At 37.5% G+C, this 15,437-nt stretch overlaps 1 protein-coding gene across 2 annotated transcripts in view; it reads right to left on the bottom strand.

Annotated features, from left to right (window-relative positions):
* Positions 1–1,901: 1,901 nt before the first annotated feature.
* LOC127438478 (transportin-1-like) overlaps positions 1,902–15,437 on the bottom strand; it is a 34,506-nt gene continuing 20,970 nt past the window's right edge. Inside the window, exons 17-24 of one of the 2 annotated variants that reach the window (XM_051694107.1) lie at positions 11,428–11,515; positions 11,218–11,316; positions 10,950–11,045; positions 8,817–8,892; positions 7,488–7,587; positions 7,318–7,392; positions 7,093–7,219; positions 1,902–4,847 (exon numbers count right to left, since the gene is read on the bottom strand). In XM_051694107.1, the coding sequence (XP_051550067.1) occupies positions 7,112–7,219; positions 7,318–7,392; positions 7,488–7,587; positions 8,817–8,892; positions 10,950–11,045; positions 11,218–11,316; positions 11,428–11,515 (642 nt within the window). In that variant the 3' untranslated portion in view covers positions 1,902–4,847; positions 7,093–7,111. Of the gene's footprint in view, positions 4,848–7,092; positions 7,220–7,317; positions 7,393–7,487; positions 7,588–8,816; positions 8,893–10,949; positions 11,046–11,217; positions 11,317–11,427; positions 11,516–15,437 lie in introns of those variants that run through there. The other variant, XR_007896747.1, reaches the window with a different exon arrangement.

Here is a 15,437-nt window from a genome sequence, read left to right as displayed (position 1 = left end):
TGTTGCCTCGAGCATATGGCAGAACCCAAGATTATGTATTGGCAAGTCCCCTTTCTGCTGGCCAGAGTGGATTGTGAGAGGGGTTGCTACACTCGGTGACCTATATGAAAGTGGAGTGTTGAGATCGTTTGAAAACTTGGTCCAACATTTTAGGATCCCCAGACCTCAGTTTTATAGGTATTTACAATTGCGCCACCTGCTTTGTACTAATTTTGGGAGTAGCACACACCCCCTAAGGAGGCAGATGCTTTGGGAGAGGTGATTGCGGCTTTTGGAAAAGGTCATGAGGCATCAGTGTACTACTCCCTGTTAATTCAGAGTATGGGGTATGAAGCTTCAACTTCTATTAAGAGATTATGGGAGAAAGATTTGAATTTGGTATTGGAGGATGGAGTGTGGACTAAGATTCTGAAAAATGTCAAGTCTGCATCTAGAGATGCAAGAGTTTGCCTTATGCAATTTAAGATTTTATAAAGATTTTATTGGACCCCCTCTAGATTATATAGGCTTGGTCTTAAAGACACACCCACCTGCTGGCGATGCCAATCAGAAGTTGGAGACACAACCCATGTTTTTTGGGGATGCATTAAGATCCAAGATTGTTGGTAAAAGACTCAGAATTATTTGCGTGACATTCTGGGCACTCAAATTTTACTTTGCCCCAGACTTTGCATTTTGGGCGATGGGGAAGTTATAAATTCGGGGAACAAATATATAAAAAATTGGATTCTGACTGGCGTGATGATTGGCAGACAAATTATTTTAAGGGCATGGAAGTCAGAGGGAGCGCCACCATTTCCGGAGTGGTGTGCGGAGATGGGAAGGGTGGCGGCTTATGAGATGATGATAGATGGAAGGCTGGGGCTGTAGGACTTATTTTTCAGGAAGTGGGGTAGGTATTTGGCAGTTTTGGAGGACTCTAGGGGAAGGGATGAGGAGGGAGACGTTTAGTTTAATTATACATGTTTATTACATATTTTATTTATTTTTTTATTGTTTGTGTGTGTATTATTTTATGTGACCACAGGTGTATTCTTTGGGGTAGGGTGGGGTTGGTGTTTGGAGAGGGATGTTAATGAGGGTTAAAAGTTAAATGTTGATTCGGTGTGTATATGTTGTGTTTTTCTCTGTTGTGTTTTTACTTTGAATCAATAAAAAAAATGTTAATTACAAAAAAAAAAAAAAAAACAAACAAAAAAAAATACCGTTTAAAAAGCATCCCAGGGTGATACCTCAAGAAGTTGGTTGAGAAAATGTCAAGAGTACATGTCTGCAAATTCTAGGCAAAGGGTGACTACTTTGAAGATGCTAAAATATAACAGTTTTGACTTATTTTGGATTTTTTGTCACAACACAATTCCCATAGTTCCATTTATGTTATTCCATAGTTTTGATGACTTCACTATTATTCTAAAATGTGGGGGAAAAAATATATAATAAAGAATGATTAAGTGTTTCAATCACCATTTTCCTTATAATTTCTGGAAATTCTATCAACCTTGGCATAGTGTGGGTGAGACCTTTTAGCAAACTGCTGAAAAAGTTCATTTAGGTGTTAAATTGATTGAACAGGGCTGGCAGTAATCGGGCCTGGGTGTCTCTAGTCCAGCTGAACCCCATTATTAATGCAGTTTCATAGATTTGGGGATTTAGTATCTAAGGACAAATACTTTTACACAGGCCCAGTTGGTAATGGATAACTTTTTTACTTCAATAAATAACATAACTTAAAATTGTATTTTGTGTTTACTCAGATTGCCTTTATGTTAGATTTTGTTTGAATTTTTGAAACAATTTAGTATGAGAAACACAAAAATGGAAGAAATCAGGATGGGGACAAATACTTTTTCACAGCACTGTATGTTTAATGTCTCTCTGAAATTCATTTGACAAATAATCAATGATTTTTGAAAAGGGTTTATTCTTATCAATGTACAGATCCAAGCAGTGAAACAAACTTGCGTCCATAACAATGTCATACAAATATCATTACAAAATTTCTACAGTACAATATATATTCTTTGCATGATCCAAAATATTTGGTGGCCCCTAAAAATGATTACTTTCAACATGTTTGTCTTTCTTGAAATTCAGTTTATAAAATAAAAATTCTAAATCATTATAAATTAAATTGCTCTTGGATCAGAAAAAAAGGAACATTTGAGCAAAGGTTTACTTCATTATTTTTTTTTTTTTTTAAATTGCCACACAGAACTATACAGCAGTTGGTGCAGTCTGGGGTGGGAAACAACATTTACATTTTCCATTTTGTACTTCACAAAAAGTAAACAAGAAAAAAATAAAAATAAAACCATTATATTCATTACTGTGCAAAGAGTCATGGCTATATTGACCCCCCCCCCAAAAAAAAAAATCAATTCTAACTTCAAGGCATTACAGTAAATACTGCATTTAAATTTAAGTAACTACTGTTCACATACATAGGGGCCAGTTCCTTTCATTTTAATCCCACATGAATCTGCGCATTACTACACAATTTAAGTAAGCTATTTATTGTATTTGAGTGTATTTACTGTATTTGATATATTAATTAGGGGAGATAATAAAAAAAAAATGCTTTATATTCCTTTATGAGGAGACAAGTCTGACAAGAATATGACCATTAGAAAGGATATTAACCAGCAGCAGAATGGGTTACAGTGAATTTCTCTATTATTATTATTATTAAACATTTGTGACTGAACCAGGGGAAAGGCATACACAAAAGAAATAAAACCAGTAAAAAAAACAACAACAGTAAACATACCTCCCGAGGTCGCTACAACATAAAATATTCAAGTAAAAATAACAACACATAGCAGCAATAAGTGTAAGACAACACACTTAACACATTCATTATTTCTGCCAACATCAACATCACCATTTTCCATACATGTCAGAAAAATCATGAAATTACTCTGACCTCTCTTATTTATTCCTTTATAAAACAGTTGGAATTGGGGGGGGGGGGTTGGATTGGGGGAACACCTCACAGAAATACACCAACACAACACTGACACAAACTCACAAACACCCGACAGTATCCCATGGTGTTCAGATCTAAAATAATAAAACACTTTTGTGCCTACATCCTTTGTAAAAGTTTAAAATTGAATCATGTATAAACCAAATACAATGTGCAGATCTTCACCTGTACGACAAGAATATAAATTAAAGTTCACATTTGACAATCTCTGCTTCCCAAGATACTGAGAGCAGGCTTGAATCCAGATCTTAGCTTATACTTGAAATACAATTTTTTACTTCTATAAGGACCTCTGAGGTTTCACATACAGTATGTATGAACATGTCTCCTCAGTCTGAGAAAGAAGTGGCAGTGACTTGATCCACAAAGTTCTTAATACCTAAACAGTAGCCTCTAAAATCTTCACACTCTGGGATACATTCAGGCATTTTTAAGGCTTGCTACTATGCACATGAGGGACACAAATACTGCCTCCACAAGCACTGGACTGTCCAGGATTTGACAACACAATGTGGAACGTTTTGAATGTCATGCAGGAGGTAAAAATAATAATAATAATAATAAAAATAAAAAAAATACCCTAAATAAAACTAGCCACAAAAACGAATATGTGGATGGAAATGTCACCTATTGTGTAAGGGTGGAAAACTGCATTACTACTTAAACTAGTCTGTATGAGGGTCTAGAAAAATAGATTGCTCATTGGGCCACCAACATGCACAAATCAAACAACTAAATATCCAGATTAACCCAGTCAGTCAAAACAACATTACAAGCATCTTCAAAATCATGCTCTGAGCAAACTAAGCAAAAAGAAGTCGATGATGTATTATGTATGAAAATTAACAAAATTTGTGTTCAGGATTCACTAGCTAGTTTGGATCCATGTCAAACCACACAGTAACCCAGTGAAACTCATCATTCACTCACACTAAACGGAGATAGTGCATGAATATCAAAACGCCTTGTACAGTGCGACTGAACCTCTTCACTGCGCTGTGCTACAATGAATTCCACCTTCCTTTACGCATGCTAACTTGATTACGAAGACAAATAATAATAATATAAATAAAAAATGCAGTCATTCAGATTTTTCTAATGTTTTATTTTTTTTTTTTTTTGCTTTACTGACTGCCACAAATTTGCAAATATGAAAACAGTTTTGCTATCAGTGATATGATGACTTACAGCTTACATTTCTACGGTTATGTTATGAAGTTGTGCTACCTTTCAGACAGCGTCTAAAATATATGGTACTTTTTTTTAGCATTTATTGTCTTTAAATATTTGCCGTCTACTGTTGTGCATATCTGGCACAAAAATCACAGTCTGCACGTTCATGCAGTCGAGCTACACCCTATATCACCCCATGCGTAGGACTAATGCTTAGCTTCCATTTTAAATTTAAGTTCCACCCCACCCCTCTAAAACCTCTTTATTTTACAATCCAGAAAATAAATGAAAACTCTGTTTTCAAGCTTTCAGAGAATATTTCCAGGCACATTTGTCAGACCTAGGAGTGCAACATTACAGAGTTTACACATATCTTCGTGTCATTGTCTTTTGTCCCCTGGATGTCCTGTTACATTAAGTGCCCTGATGAATGAATGCTAAGTGTATTTTGTTTTCACCCTCATGGCTGATTGTTATGACATGATGAAAAAGCTTTCCTCCCTGTTTTGGTTTGGCTTGGCGTGGTTTCGTCAACTAGCACCACAGCTAACACCTCCCTCCCACCCCGTCTAGAGGGGTCCAGTGGGCCGTATGGTTCCCACCCCTGCTAGACCAACCTTCCCCCCAGGTAAAGGACAACAAATGCCCTGGGTATTAGAGGTTTCCATCCTCTCCCATAGTGAATGAGCTGTAAGAGTAAGAAATTGAAGTCATTACAATCATAATAATTACAGGCACATCAGCAACAAGACTATTAGTTAATATACAGATCAAACACTATTAGTTCACACATACAGTAAGACTATACAGAATGTGGATGAATGTACACAGGAGCTAAAAAAAATCCATTATTACAATTTCGCTATTGGTAGATATTTATTCCAGCTGGAATCTGCAATTATTTGCACTGGTCGTAGGGAAAACTGAGTGCTGCTAAATGTATTTAAATATGGTAAAATGTGAGCTGCCCTATTGATAGATGAAAGAATGATAGAATTACAATATTTAATAGAAGAACACGATTGGGTTTGGGGGATGTGTAGAATTGAATGACGGCCATTTGAATTCTGCAAAAATCTGCAGAGCTTTATGCATATTTCTTACATCCCCCGATTTCCTGCAAGCCTTGTTACTTGTTAAAGGAATAGTTCACCCAAAAGTAAAAATGTGCTGATAATTTACTCACCCTCAGGCCATCCAAGATGTATCGCAGTTTCTTTCTTCATCAAAACAGAATTTAAGATTTTTAGGATTTCATTTCAGGCCTCCTCCTTTAAACAATGTAAGTGAATGTACTCCATTTTTTTGTTGGTCCAAAATGCATATTTAGGGTGCATCAAAATAATCCACACAACTCCAGTTGACAAAAAGTTCTTCTGAACCCAAACGATTGATTATTTTTAGAGACAAAACAATACTTATATACTTTTTAACTACAAATGTTCGCTTCCGTACATCTCTGTGATGCGCCCTCATGAGAGGGATGATGTAAGCTCGTTGGTAAGGTCACGTGGAGGAGGAGGCAGGAAGCACGTCATTGTTTACAAGAGAAACTTGCACAGACCACAGACCAAGCACTGTTCACAAACCAAAACAGTCCAAAACAATTTCAAAACAATATAAAATAACAAAAAAATAACTTCCAAATAATAATAAAAAAATATTACTGCAGTAAATAACCATCCTTTATTTTGGAGCAATGCCATTGCATTATCTACTTGTGCTTTTTCTTTAGCAGAAATATATAGGCTATATGACTGTCAGGAATTAAAGCCACACAAGTTGTAGTTAGTGAAACCAAGTGTCCTATGTGTGAGACTTGACAGTGAAGTGGCGTGTAGGTGAGTTATTTATGTAGACAGTTATGAGCGAGTGAATTGAGTGTAGGTGTGGTGAATTAGAAATCGGGTGATGAGGAGCGGAGCGCTGAGGGAGGTGTGACAATGACAAAGTTTTCACACATACCCGAGTTCGTTGGAAAAACAGCACAGGCACAGCCGATGAATTCAGATATCGACCCTTTGTTTCTTTCGATGGTCTGAAATCCTCAGGGGTAAAATGTTCACTGCACACCCTCCAATATTTGAGAGAATGTAGGGGTGTACTGATATCCATTTTCAGTGCGATAAACCAGAGCTTCAATTGCTCATGATCATGTATAGGCAATCGATGAAAAGTTAATATTTTTCCCGGCACGCATTTTCTTTGGGGTTTCTGAAGGTTAAAGCATCCAGGATACACATGCCAAACGACCATTTTGAACAATACACTTATAGAAATACAAATCTACAGCAAAGACAATTAAACTTTTGTACAGCGCTCCTTCTCTTGTAAACAATGACGTGCTTCCTGCCTCCTCCTCCACGTGACTTTACCAACGAGCTTATGTCATCCCTCTCATGAGTGCGCAACACAAAGATGTACGGAAGCGAACATTTGTAGTTAAAAAGTATACAAGTATTGTTTTGTTTCTAAAAATAATCAATCGTTTGGGTTCAGAAGAACTTTACTTGTTGACTGGAGTCGTGTGGATTATTTTGATGCACCTTAAATATGCATTTTGGACCGAGTGCATTCACTTGCATTGTTTAAAGGAGGAGGCCTGAAATGAAATCCTAAAAATCCTAAATTCTGTTTTGATGAAGAAAGAAACTCAGATACATCTTGGATGTAAATTATCAGCAATTTTTCATTTTTGGGTGAACTATTCCTTTAAATCTAGACATTGACCACAGCAGATTATCCTCATCACAAAATGAAATCTCTTCTATATTCATTCACGTGATTAAGAACATTTGCAAAATTTCAGTGCTGCATAGCCTAATACCAAACAGGCTGACACACTCCTCTAATAATAGATTAGCTAATTACATTTTGATTTAATGAGAGATTTGGTTACATGAGATTTTATAAGCTAGCCAATGCAAGTTTACCTCTTCAACCCAGCAACATCTACACTCCATAAAAGGCTGCAAGTCTCTCTTTGAGTGGAAGGGGAAACTGGTCAGAAAAGCGTTTCCAATTCTCATCTCCAACCTGGTTCTTAAACCCATGCAAGATCTAACAGGGAACACACACTTAAGTATAGAGCATATGTCCATAATTATCTTGAAGACTTTACCCATCGATAAAAGGCAAGTCAAAACACAGTGCTCTACCTTATAGAACATTTCTCGAAGATCATCTTTTGGGTTCATCCAGGATGCTACAGCATCACAGAAAAATATGAAGTCCTGAAAGGAGGTGGAGGGGTTGGTAAAGAAAACAAAGAGAATAATTTTTCATTCAGAGAGAACTCAGAGACATCACTGAGAGTAATGTGCCTTACCTGCACCACACCACCAGGGTTGACTGTGATCATGGTGCAGATTCCTCGGAAGGCAGAGTCTTTTTCTTCATTGTCTCTTATATTGCGAAGAGAGGTGCACCTAGTGAAGGGAAGAACCCATTTTCAAATAAAAAGCCTGTGTGGTTATTTTGCAATTGGACTTAACACATAATCAACACAGTATCATGACTACCACCTCAGAGCACCTTGGGGTGACCAAATATTTTATCACAAAGATTGGTCAATTGAGAAATCAAAATCTATCTTCTTTATACCAAAAACATTCATTGTTAAAGCTGAAAGTAAATTCTGCATGTTCAGGGAATTTTGTGTTTTCCTGAAGACCTCAGATTATTTCCTCACAATCGCTCATTAATTTGACAGAAATTTAAGGTCTAATTTTAGCGTTGTTAGTACTATTATGTTCTTGCTTTTTTTAGGGGAGAAAATTATCACCTGTGTTTGCCAGGTACATTGCAGCAGGCAAGCACTTCACACCATAGCTTTTATGAATGTTTATAAAGATCTTTAGCTGCTTTTGCGCTAAACCACCCACATAACATATATTTAATTTTTGTATTATTACTTTATAGGACAAATTATTATAAAAAAAACCAAAAACAATGTCTATATAGCACCATATATTCTGTCAGCTTTTCGTTTACTAAGTTAAGCTAGTGCAAATGTATGGACAGGCATCATGCAGCTAAAGGACTCTATATCTAATAGGGAGGAAAAATGATTTAAGCAAGCTTTTCCATTTCTCTTATTCATTTAACTATTGCTTTCCTTTCCTAAAACCAGCAAGCATTTGCTATTATCCCATGCACTCATTTAGTTGTTTGATAGTGACAATAAAAGACGAAAACAGAAGTGAAAACTGAAATAAATAAATTGAGAATACATGAAGGTGCTACTGAGGCAAATGAAACAACAAGACCTAGAGGGATAGGGTTAGTCACATGGTTGGCAATGATTTAGACTGAATCATACAGAACAGAGAGAGCAAGCGAGAGAGAGATAAAGGTAGAGAGAGATGCCTTCTCTCAGATGTCCTGAACAGGCCACCTACCATGTCTTTTTGCAATGCAGATCTGACTGAGAAAAAACCCTATGCTGGCAAAATTGTATGCTTTGTTTACAAAATCCTGGACTTTTATATTACCGCAAGTCTCAAGCAAGCCATGAGACAGGGGCCATTTCAAGAACACTGGGACAAGGTTTCAAGAGATCAAGTAAGTGAGTAGAAGAAAGAGAACCATATGGAGAAAAGAGAGAAGATAGACAGAAAGAGAAAATGAATGAAATAAAAGATTGAATAATACACACCAGGGTCTTATAAACTGCTGTAGCATGGGTGCCACCTCTTGAGGACAAACGTAACCAAGACGACCAATTGTTATTGCTAAGGTAACGCAATCACGGTTATACAGCACCAAACGCCAACCAAGACATGAGCGAATGAGGGGGGGAGGAGAAAACAAAAACAAACAAACAAACAAACAGACAACTCAGAAACAGAACTCAACAGAATCTGTGTATGAGAATAAACACAAGATTTCACTAGTGCTCTTCACAGCCCCAGACTACAGGGACAAATGTAAAATATGACACTAAAAAAACATATATCTTGTTTAAGGGAGGAGTCTTAGAAAGCAGCTTCTCTCCAGGTCAAATTTAGAGATTCGTTCTCAGTCAAGAGTAGGCATTCATTGATTTTTGGCTCTGTCTTTAATGTTCTGCTGTCCAATAAATGTAAGCATGTACAAAATTTCAGCCCAATTCATGTAACATATCTAAAAATGATTGCGTTACACGATGAGCACTGATTAAATATTCTTTTTGTTCCATATTGAATTTATTATTAAAGATGGATGATCAAACTCTTGCTTAACATATAAAACACACTTGTTTCCTAAGATTTTCTCCCTTAAACTCACAAAAATTTATTTCAGTAGAAGAGAAATGTGTTTTCGTTCTTTCTGTCTCTTTTGTTTCTTTGAGAAATGCATATTACGCCAAGCGAACTACACGGAGAGGACTAGATTCCACCAGGATCTTAAGAGGCACAGAGGAGGGAGACCTAAGTTTAAGAGACACAAAACTATGCAACATTCTCATTAAAGACAGGCATTTACAGTCCAATGAGCATGCAGAAAGCAGATGATTGGCTCATTAGAGAACGCAGTTCATTGCAGGATATGCTAATTCAAAGAATCAGAAATAGCATTAAACACCGTCTACCATTATTATATGGAGTGGTATACATAACTATAAGTAGTAGTAGATAAATAGTTGGTCAAATACCCTAAAAAAAATAAAATAACATTATCTAGAAACTCGACCTATTTAAACATCTTAACATTAATGAAGTTAATAAAAATGTTGATCTTAGTAAAACCTGCAAATTATTCACCATTAAGAAGAGATATTAGTAGAATCGCATTTGAAACCAACTCACAAAAAAATGCCATAAATGTCAGTAAGGATACTGTCAATTGCAAATTTTGAATGATCAAGATATCAGCAATCCTGCATTAAACGTTAGCCGTCCTTAACTAAACAACATTCAACATCTATTGGCAGATATGTGTTCACACTGAAAAAGAAAAGCAACTAAAACAACAGAAATAAATCGACAAACAGGAACACATCTACAAGTACCCTTGTTTCTGTGGGAGTGTGTTAGGAGTGTTACACTTCACCCTCATTTCAGATTTCTAAAGGCATCATTGTGGGCAGTCATTAGGGCTCAGGCTAGAGCTCCAAATAGTGCTGTCCCATCAGAGTAAAGTGAAACTGGGAAATAATTTGCGAGGTACAGGTGCTATACATTCATCTAAACACCACAAAATAGATTTAAATCTGAGTTTAGCAGTTTTCTTTAATTAAATAAAGATTATTTAAGCTTAAAAGCTTCAAGAAAAAACAGTCAACTCAAAGACAGCAAGACTAAATTCTACTCTCATGGCTGACTTAAGAGTTTACAGGCGACATTCTTCATTTTTTGTAGTACCTCACTGACAGACACTTACAACTTCATTGTGATGATTTTAGCTATGTTAACTTCAATCGCTAACACAGAATTCACTGTGTTATTAATCCACTTCATTCAATACCATGGGCTGGACAGTTACAAGGTCTGTTATATTCATATCTGAAGACTGGAATGCCAAGAAAACTCAGCTCAGACTGAATACACTTTTTATATAGAAAACAATGAGCATGGAATTGCTCATGTTCTTGTTTACTTATGCTTTACCCAGTTGAATACTGTCCAAGGGTAGAAATATCTACATCAAGTTAGCTTTAACCTTTATCAGACCTGGTAAGGTCCACTTCCTGGAGTTTGTGTGGAGATTAATAAACACTGTAGAATGGGGACTGGGGGAGTCTGGGAAAAGGAGGGGACGGAAACCTCTTGTGAGGGGTCAGCTTGGTCTAGCACCCCTCAAATGGTACCTGTGTTCTCCAGCAGAGTCTTGGGTGTGTTGGGTCTATTAATGATCTCCACCAGCTGTTGTAAAACCATTGGGACGTATGGCTGCATCTCAGAACCTGAGCAGAGATGAGTAAATATCATGTTACCCTTGAGAGCATTTTGAAATCACTCAATTCTATAACTGAAGTCATAGAACGGAGCATGAAGGTACAGAAAACAAGCCTGAGGTTAAATGTTTATCCTGTGTAATGGGACATGGGCAAAAACGTGAAAGGATTAAATGCTCACCCATTTGAATGGATATTTCTCCAATGGCCCATGTTGCATTGTTGCATACCGATATCAATTCTGGGTTCAGGTTTGTGCCTAAAACAGGCATGAAATTAGCTAGAGAGAGATTAGCACAAACAAACGTTAATGTCCCAGAATGTATGCAATCAACAAAAATATATCAGATTTTCTCATTTGAGGAAGTGATAGTGATGTGGAACCGCATACCAATGCAAGGTTTGACATGCTGGAAACAGGCTTTGGTCAAATCTCCCAACAGGGCAAATGAACTCTGCCGTACCTCTGGCATTTTATCCTGAGAAAATGAAAAGAGCAAAAGATCATAATTTTTGTAACCGTACAAGGCTGCAGCATTTTCTGCAAGATATCAGAGCCCGCAGGGGACCCATAGGAGAAAACTAATCAGTGCCTTCGATTTTGCAATCCGTAACCACAGATTAATAAACCGTACCCACGGTTTTGCAAACTGTACCCACGGATTTGTAGCCCCTCCCTCTTTTTAGAAATCTGTGTCAACTGATTTGCTCAGGTTTGACCTGTGGTTTACATTGAATGCATTTGCAGATGGGATATATTTTATCATTTGTGAATCTTTAGATTTTATTTTCCAAAATGGAGAATCTTCTTTCCAATTAACATTTTTTATTGATTCAAAAATACACAACAGAGAAAAACAAAACACATACACATCGAATCAACATTTAATCCCCACTAATATCCCTCCCCAATACCCAACCCTAACCTCCATACAACACTGTGGTCACATATTACAATACACACAGACACACGCACACAGAGATACACGCACACAGAGACACATGCACACAAAAGAAAACATAAAAAGAAAATATAATAAACATACATAATTAAACTAAACTTCTCTCTCCCCATCCCCTCAACAGGAGTCCCCCAAAAATGCTAAATATTTATCCCATTTCCTAACAAACCCCAGCCTCCTACTTGCCACCTCCTCGAAAGCTGCCACCCTCCCCATCGCCGCACACCAATCCGGAAATGATGGCGCTCCGTCCGACTTCCAACCCCTTAAAATAATTTGAATGCCAATCATGATACTGGTCAGAATCCAATTTTTTTTTATGTTTATCCCCCAAATTTATGACCGCCCCATCACCCAAAATACAGAGTCTGGGGCAAAGTAAAATTTGAGTGCTCAAAACATCACACATACAACTCTGAACCTTCAACCAAAATTCTTGGATCTTAACACACCCCCAAAAGACATGGGTTGTGTCTCCATCTTCTGACTGGCATCTCCAGCAGGTGTGTGTGTCTTTAAGACCAAGCCCATACAATCTAGAGGGGTTCAATAGAATCTATGTAAAATCTTAAATTGCATAAGGCGAACCCTTGCATCTCTAGATGCAGACTTGACATTTTTTAGAATCCTAGTCCACACTCCCTCCTCCAATACCAAGTTTAAATCATTCTCCCATAATCTCTTGAGAAGTTGAAGCTCCGTCCCCCAGACTCTGAATTAGCAGAGGGTAATACACTGATGACTCATGACCTTTTCCAAAAGCAGTAATCAACTCTCCCAGAGTATCTGTCACTTTGTGTGTGTGTGGGGGGGGGGGGGGGGGATTCTACTCCCAAAAACAATACAGAGCAGGTGGCATAGCTGTAAATACCTACAGAACTGAGCTCTGGGAATCCCAATATGTTGAACCAAATTTTCAAAAGATCTCAACACTCCACTCTCATACAGGTCACCGAGTGTACTAACCCCCCCTCACAATCCACTCTGACCAGCAGAAAGGGGACTTATTAATACATAATTTAGGGTTCAGCCATACGCTTGAGGCAACATTTAAATAAATGTCTGAATTAAACATTCTGGACACTTTTGTCCATATCGAGTGTAAATGCGAGATAACGGGGTGTAACTTAACTTCTCTGATTAGTTTGATAAAAAGGCTTTGCAATGGCAAAATAGGGGCAAGAACTTCCTTTTCAATACAAAACCAGGGAGGGGCTCTTTCAGGTGGAAGACCGAATGCATAATAATAAAACAAAATCTTGGGTAGGCCTAGCCCACCTTTGTCAATCGACCTATGCAACTTATTAAAATGCAATCTAGAACGCTTACCATTCCAAATGAAGGACTTCGCTATGCTATCAAATTGCTTGAAATAGGAGAGGGGGACATCTACATGGAGAGATTGTAACAGGTAGTTACATTTTGGAATACAATTAATTTTAATAACATTATCCTTTCCAATCATAGATAAATGTAATGAAGCCAACCTGCCCACATCGCTCGAAAGCCTTTTTATTAAGGGGTCAAAATTAACTAAATCAGACAAATTTGCTGGGAATAAAATTGGCCAAATATTTAATGCCCGGTTTGGGCCACTGGAAGGCACCCGTCTGGAAAAGCCTTACTGGGCAGTACGCTGTCAGAGCTAAAGCTTCGGATTTAGACCAGTTGACTCTGTATCCCGAGAACTTAAAGGAATTGATAATTCTATGGAGGCAAGGCATATATCTAAAGGGGTCAGAGACAAATAATAAAATATCATCTGCGTAAAGCAAAGTCTTATGCACCACACCTCCTGATACCACCCCTGGAAAATCATTTTCCCTTCTTATCACAGCTGCTAATGGTTCCAGGGCAAGACAGAACAATAATAGGGAAAGAGGGCAACCCTGACGGTTGCCCCTATCCAGAGTAAAATAATCTGAAATCAATCCATTTGTTTGTACCGCCGCAACAGGATGTCAATAAAGTAACTTAATCCATCCAATAGAAGTATTCCCAAACCCGTATATTTTCAAAATCTTAAAAAGATAATCCCATTCTACCATATCAAACACCTTTTCGGCAACAAGTGAGATGGCCGAGTCTGATCATTCACCACTGACCACATAAGATTGATGAAACGCCTAATGTTATCAGAAGAGATGCGGCCCCGAATAAACCCCACCTGATTTATATGTATAAGAGATGTCATAAATTAATAGGTTAGCCAGAATTTTTGACAATATTTTTACATCTAGCTGGATCAGGGAAATTGGACGGTAACTCTTACACTCACTTGGATCTTTGTCCTTTTAAAGATGGTTGACGGAAGCCTTCCATTCTTTAATGATTCCATATAAACTTCTAACAAAAGTGGAGCCAATTCTGTAGCATAAGATCTAAAAAATTCAGTGGCAAAACCATCTGGCCCCGGAGCCTTGCCTGTAGGCAAGGCCTTAATTACCTCACCAAGCTCCTCCAAGGTTATCTCAGAATCAAGAGAATTTTTTTTGCTCATTTGTCAATTTAGGGAGTTCTAATGGTTCCACAAAGTTTCTAATGCCTTCATCAGTAGATGAAGACATGGAAGGTGGAACTATAGAGATCAAGATAGAATTCTTTAAAAGCATTATTAATATCAATGGCTGAGGTAAATATTTCACCACCAGCAGATTTCACTGATGGAACTGGTAGAAAAAGACTCTCTCTGCTTTATATATCTGGCCAAAAGCTTCCCTGCATTGTCCCCTGACACAAAATGACTGTCTTGCCCTGAATAGCCAAAACTCCACCTTCCGTGACAAAATAGTATTATGTCTGTATTTCAATCGGGTCAATTCTCTGAGGCCATCAGATGACATTCGGTGCTTCAGATCTGCCTCGGCACTTTTAATATTCCCGAATCCCTTCCAACTCCACGAGTTCCCGTGCTTTGGATTTTTTGGTGTATGAGGCATTCTGTATGATCTGACCCCTAAGAACCGCCTTAAGTGCCTCCCAAGCCACGCCCACAGAGGATACTGAGGACCAGTTGGTCTCCATATAAACACTGATTTCAGTCTTTAACATTTGTTGGAAATCAGGATTTTGCAAAAGGGACACATTAAGGCGTCAACTATATAATTTATTTTTCTCCATATGTGGCAACATCTCTAAACTCACCAGGGTGTGATCTGAGACTAAAATGTTTCCAATTGAGCAATCAACAACAGATTAAATGAGAGACTTATATATATATATATATATATATATATATATATATATAAAAATCTATTCTAGAATAAATCTTATGGACTGATGAAAAAAAATGTATAGTCCCTACCAGATGGTTTCAAAAGTCTCCAAATATCTGTAAGACCAAGATTTTTACACATCCTGTGAACTGTCAGTGTTGCTCTAGGGGGTTTACACACTTTTGCCTCACTATGATCAAGGATTGAGTCCATCAAAAGATTAA

The sequence above is a fragment of the Myxocyprinus asiaticus genome, chromosome 4 (assembly GCF_019703515.2).
Source record: "Myxocyprinus asiaticus isolate MX2 ecotype Aquarium Trade chromosome 4, UBuf_Myxa_2, whole genome shotgun sequence".
In the NCBI taxonomy this organism is placed as follows: Eukaryota; Metazoa; Chordata; class Actinopteri; order Cypriniformes; family Catostomidae; genus Myxocyprinus; species Myxocyprinus asiaticus.
Note: the sequence above shows the minus strand (reverse complement) of the source record. Positions and strands in the feature narration are given on the sequence as shown.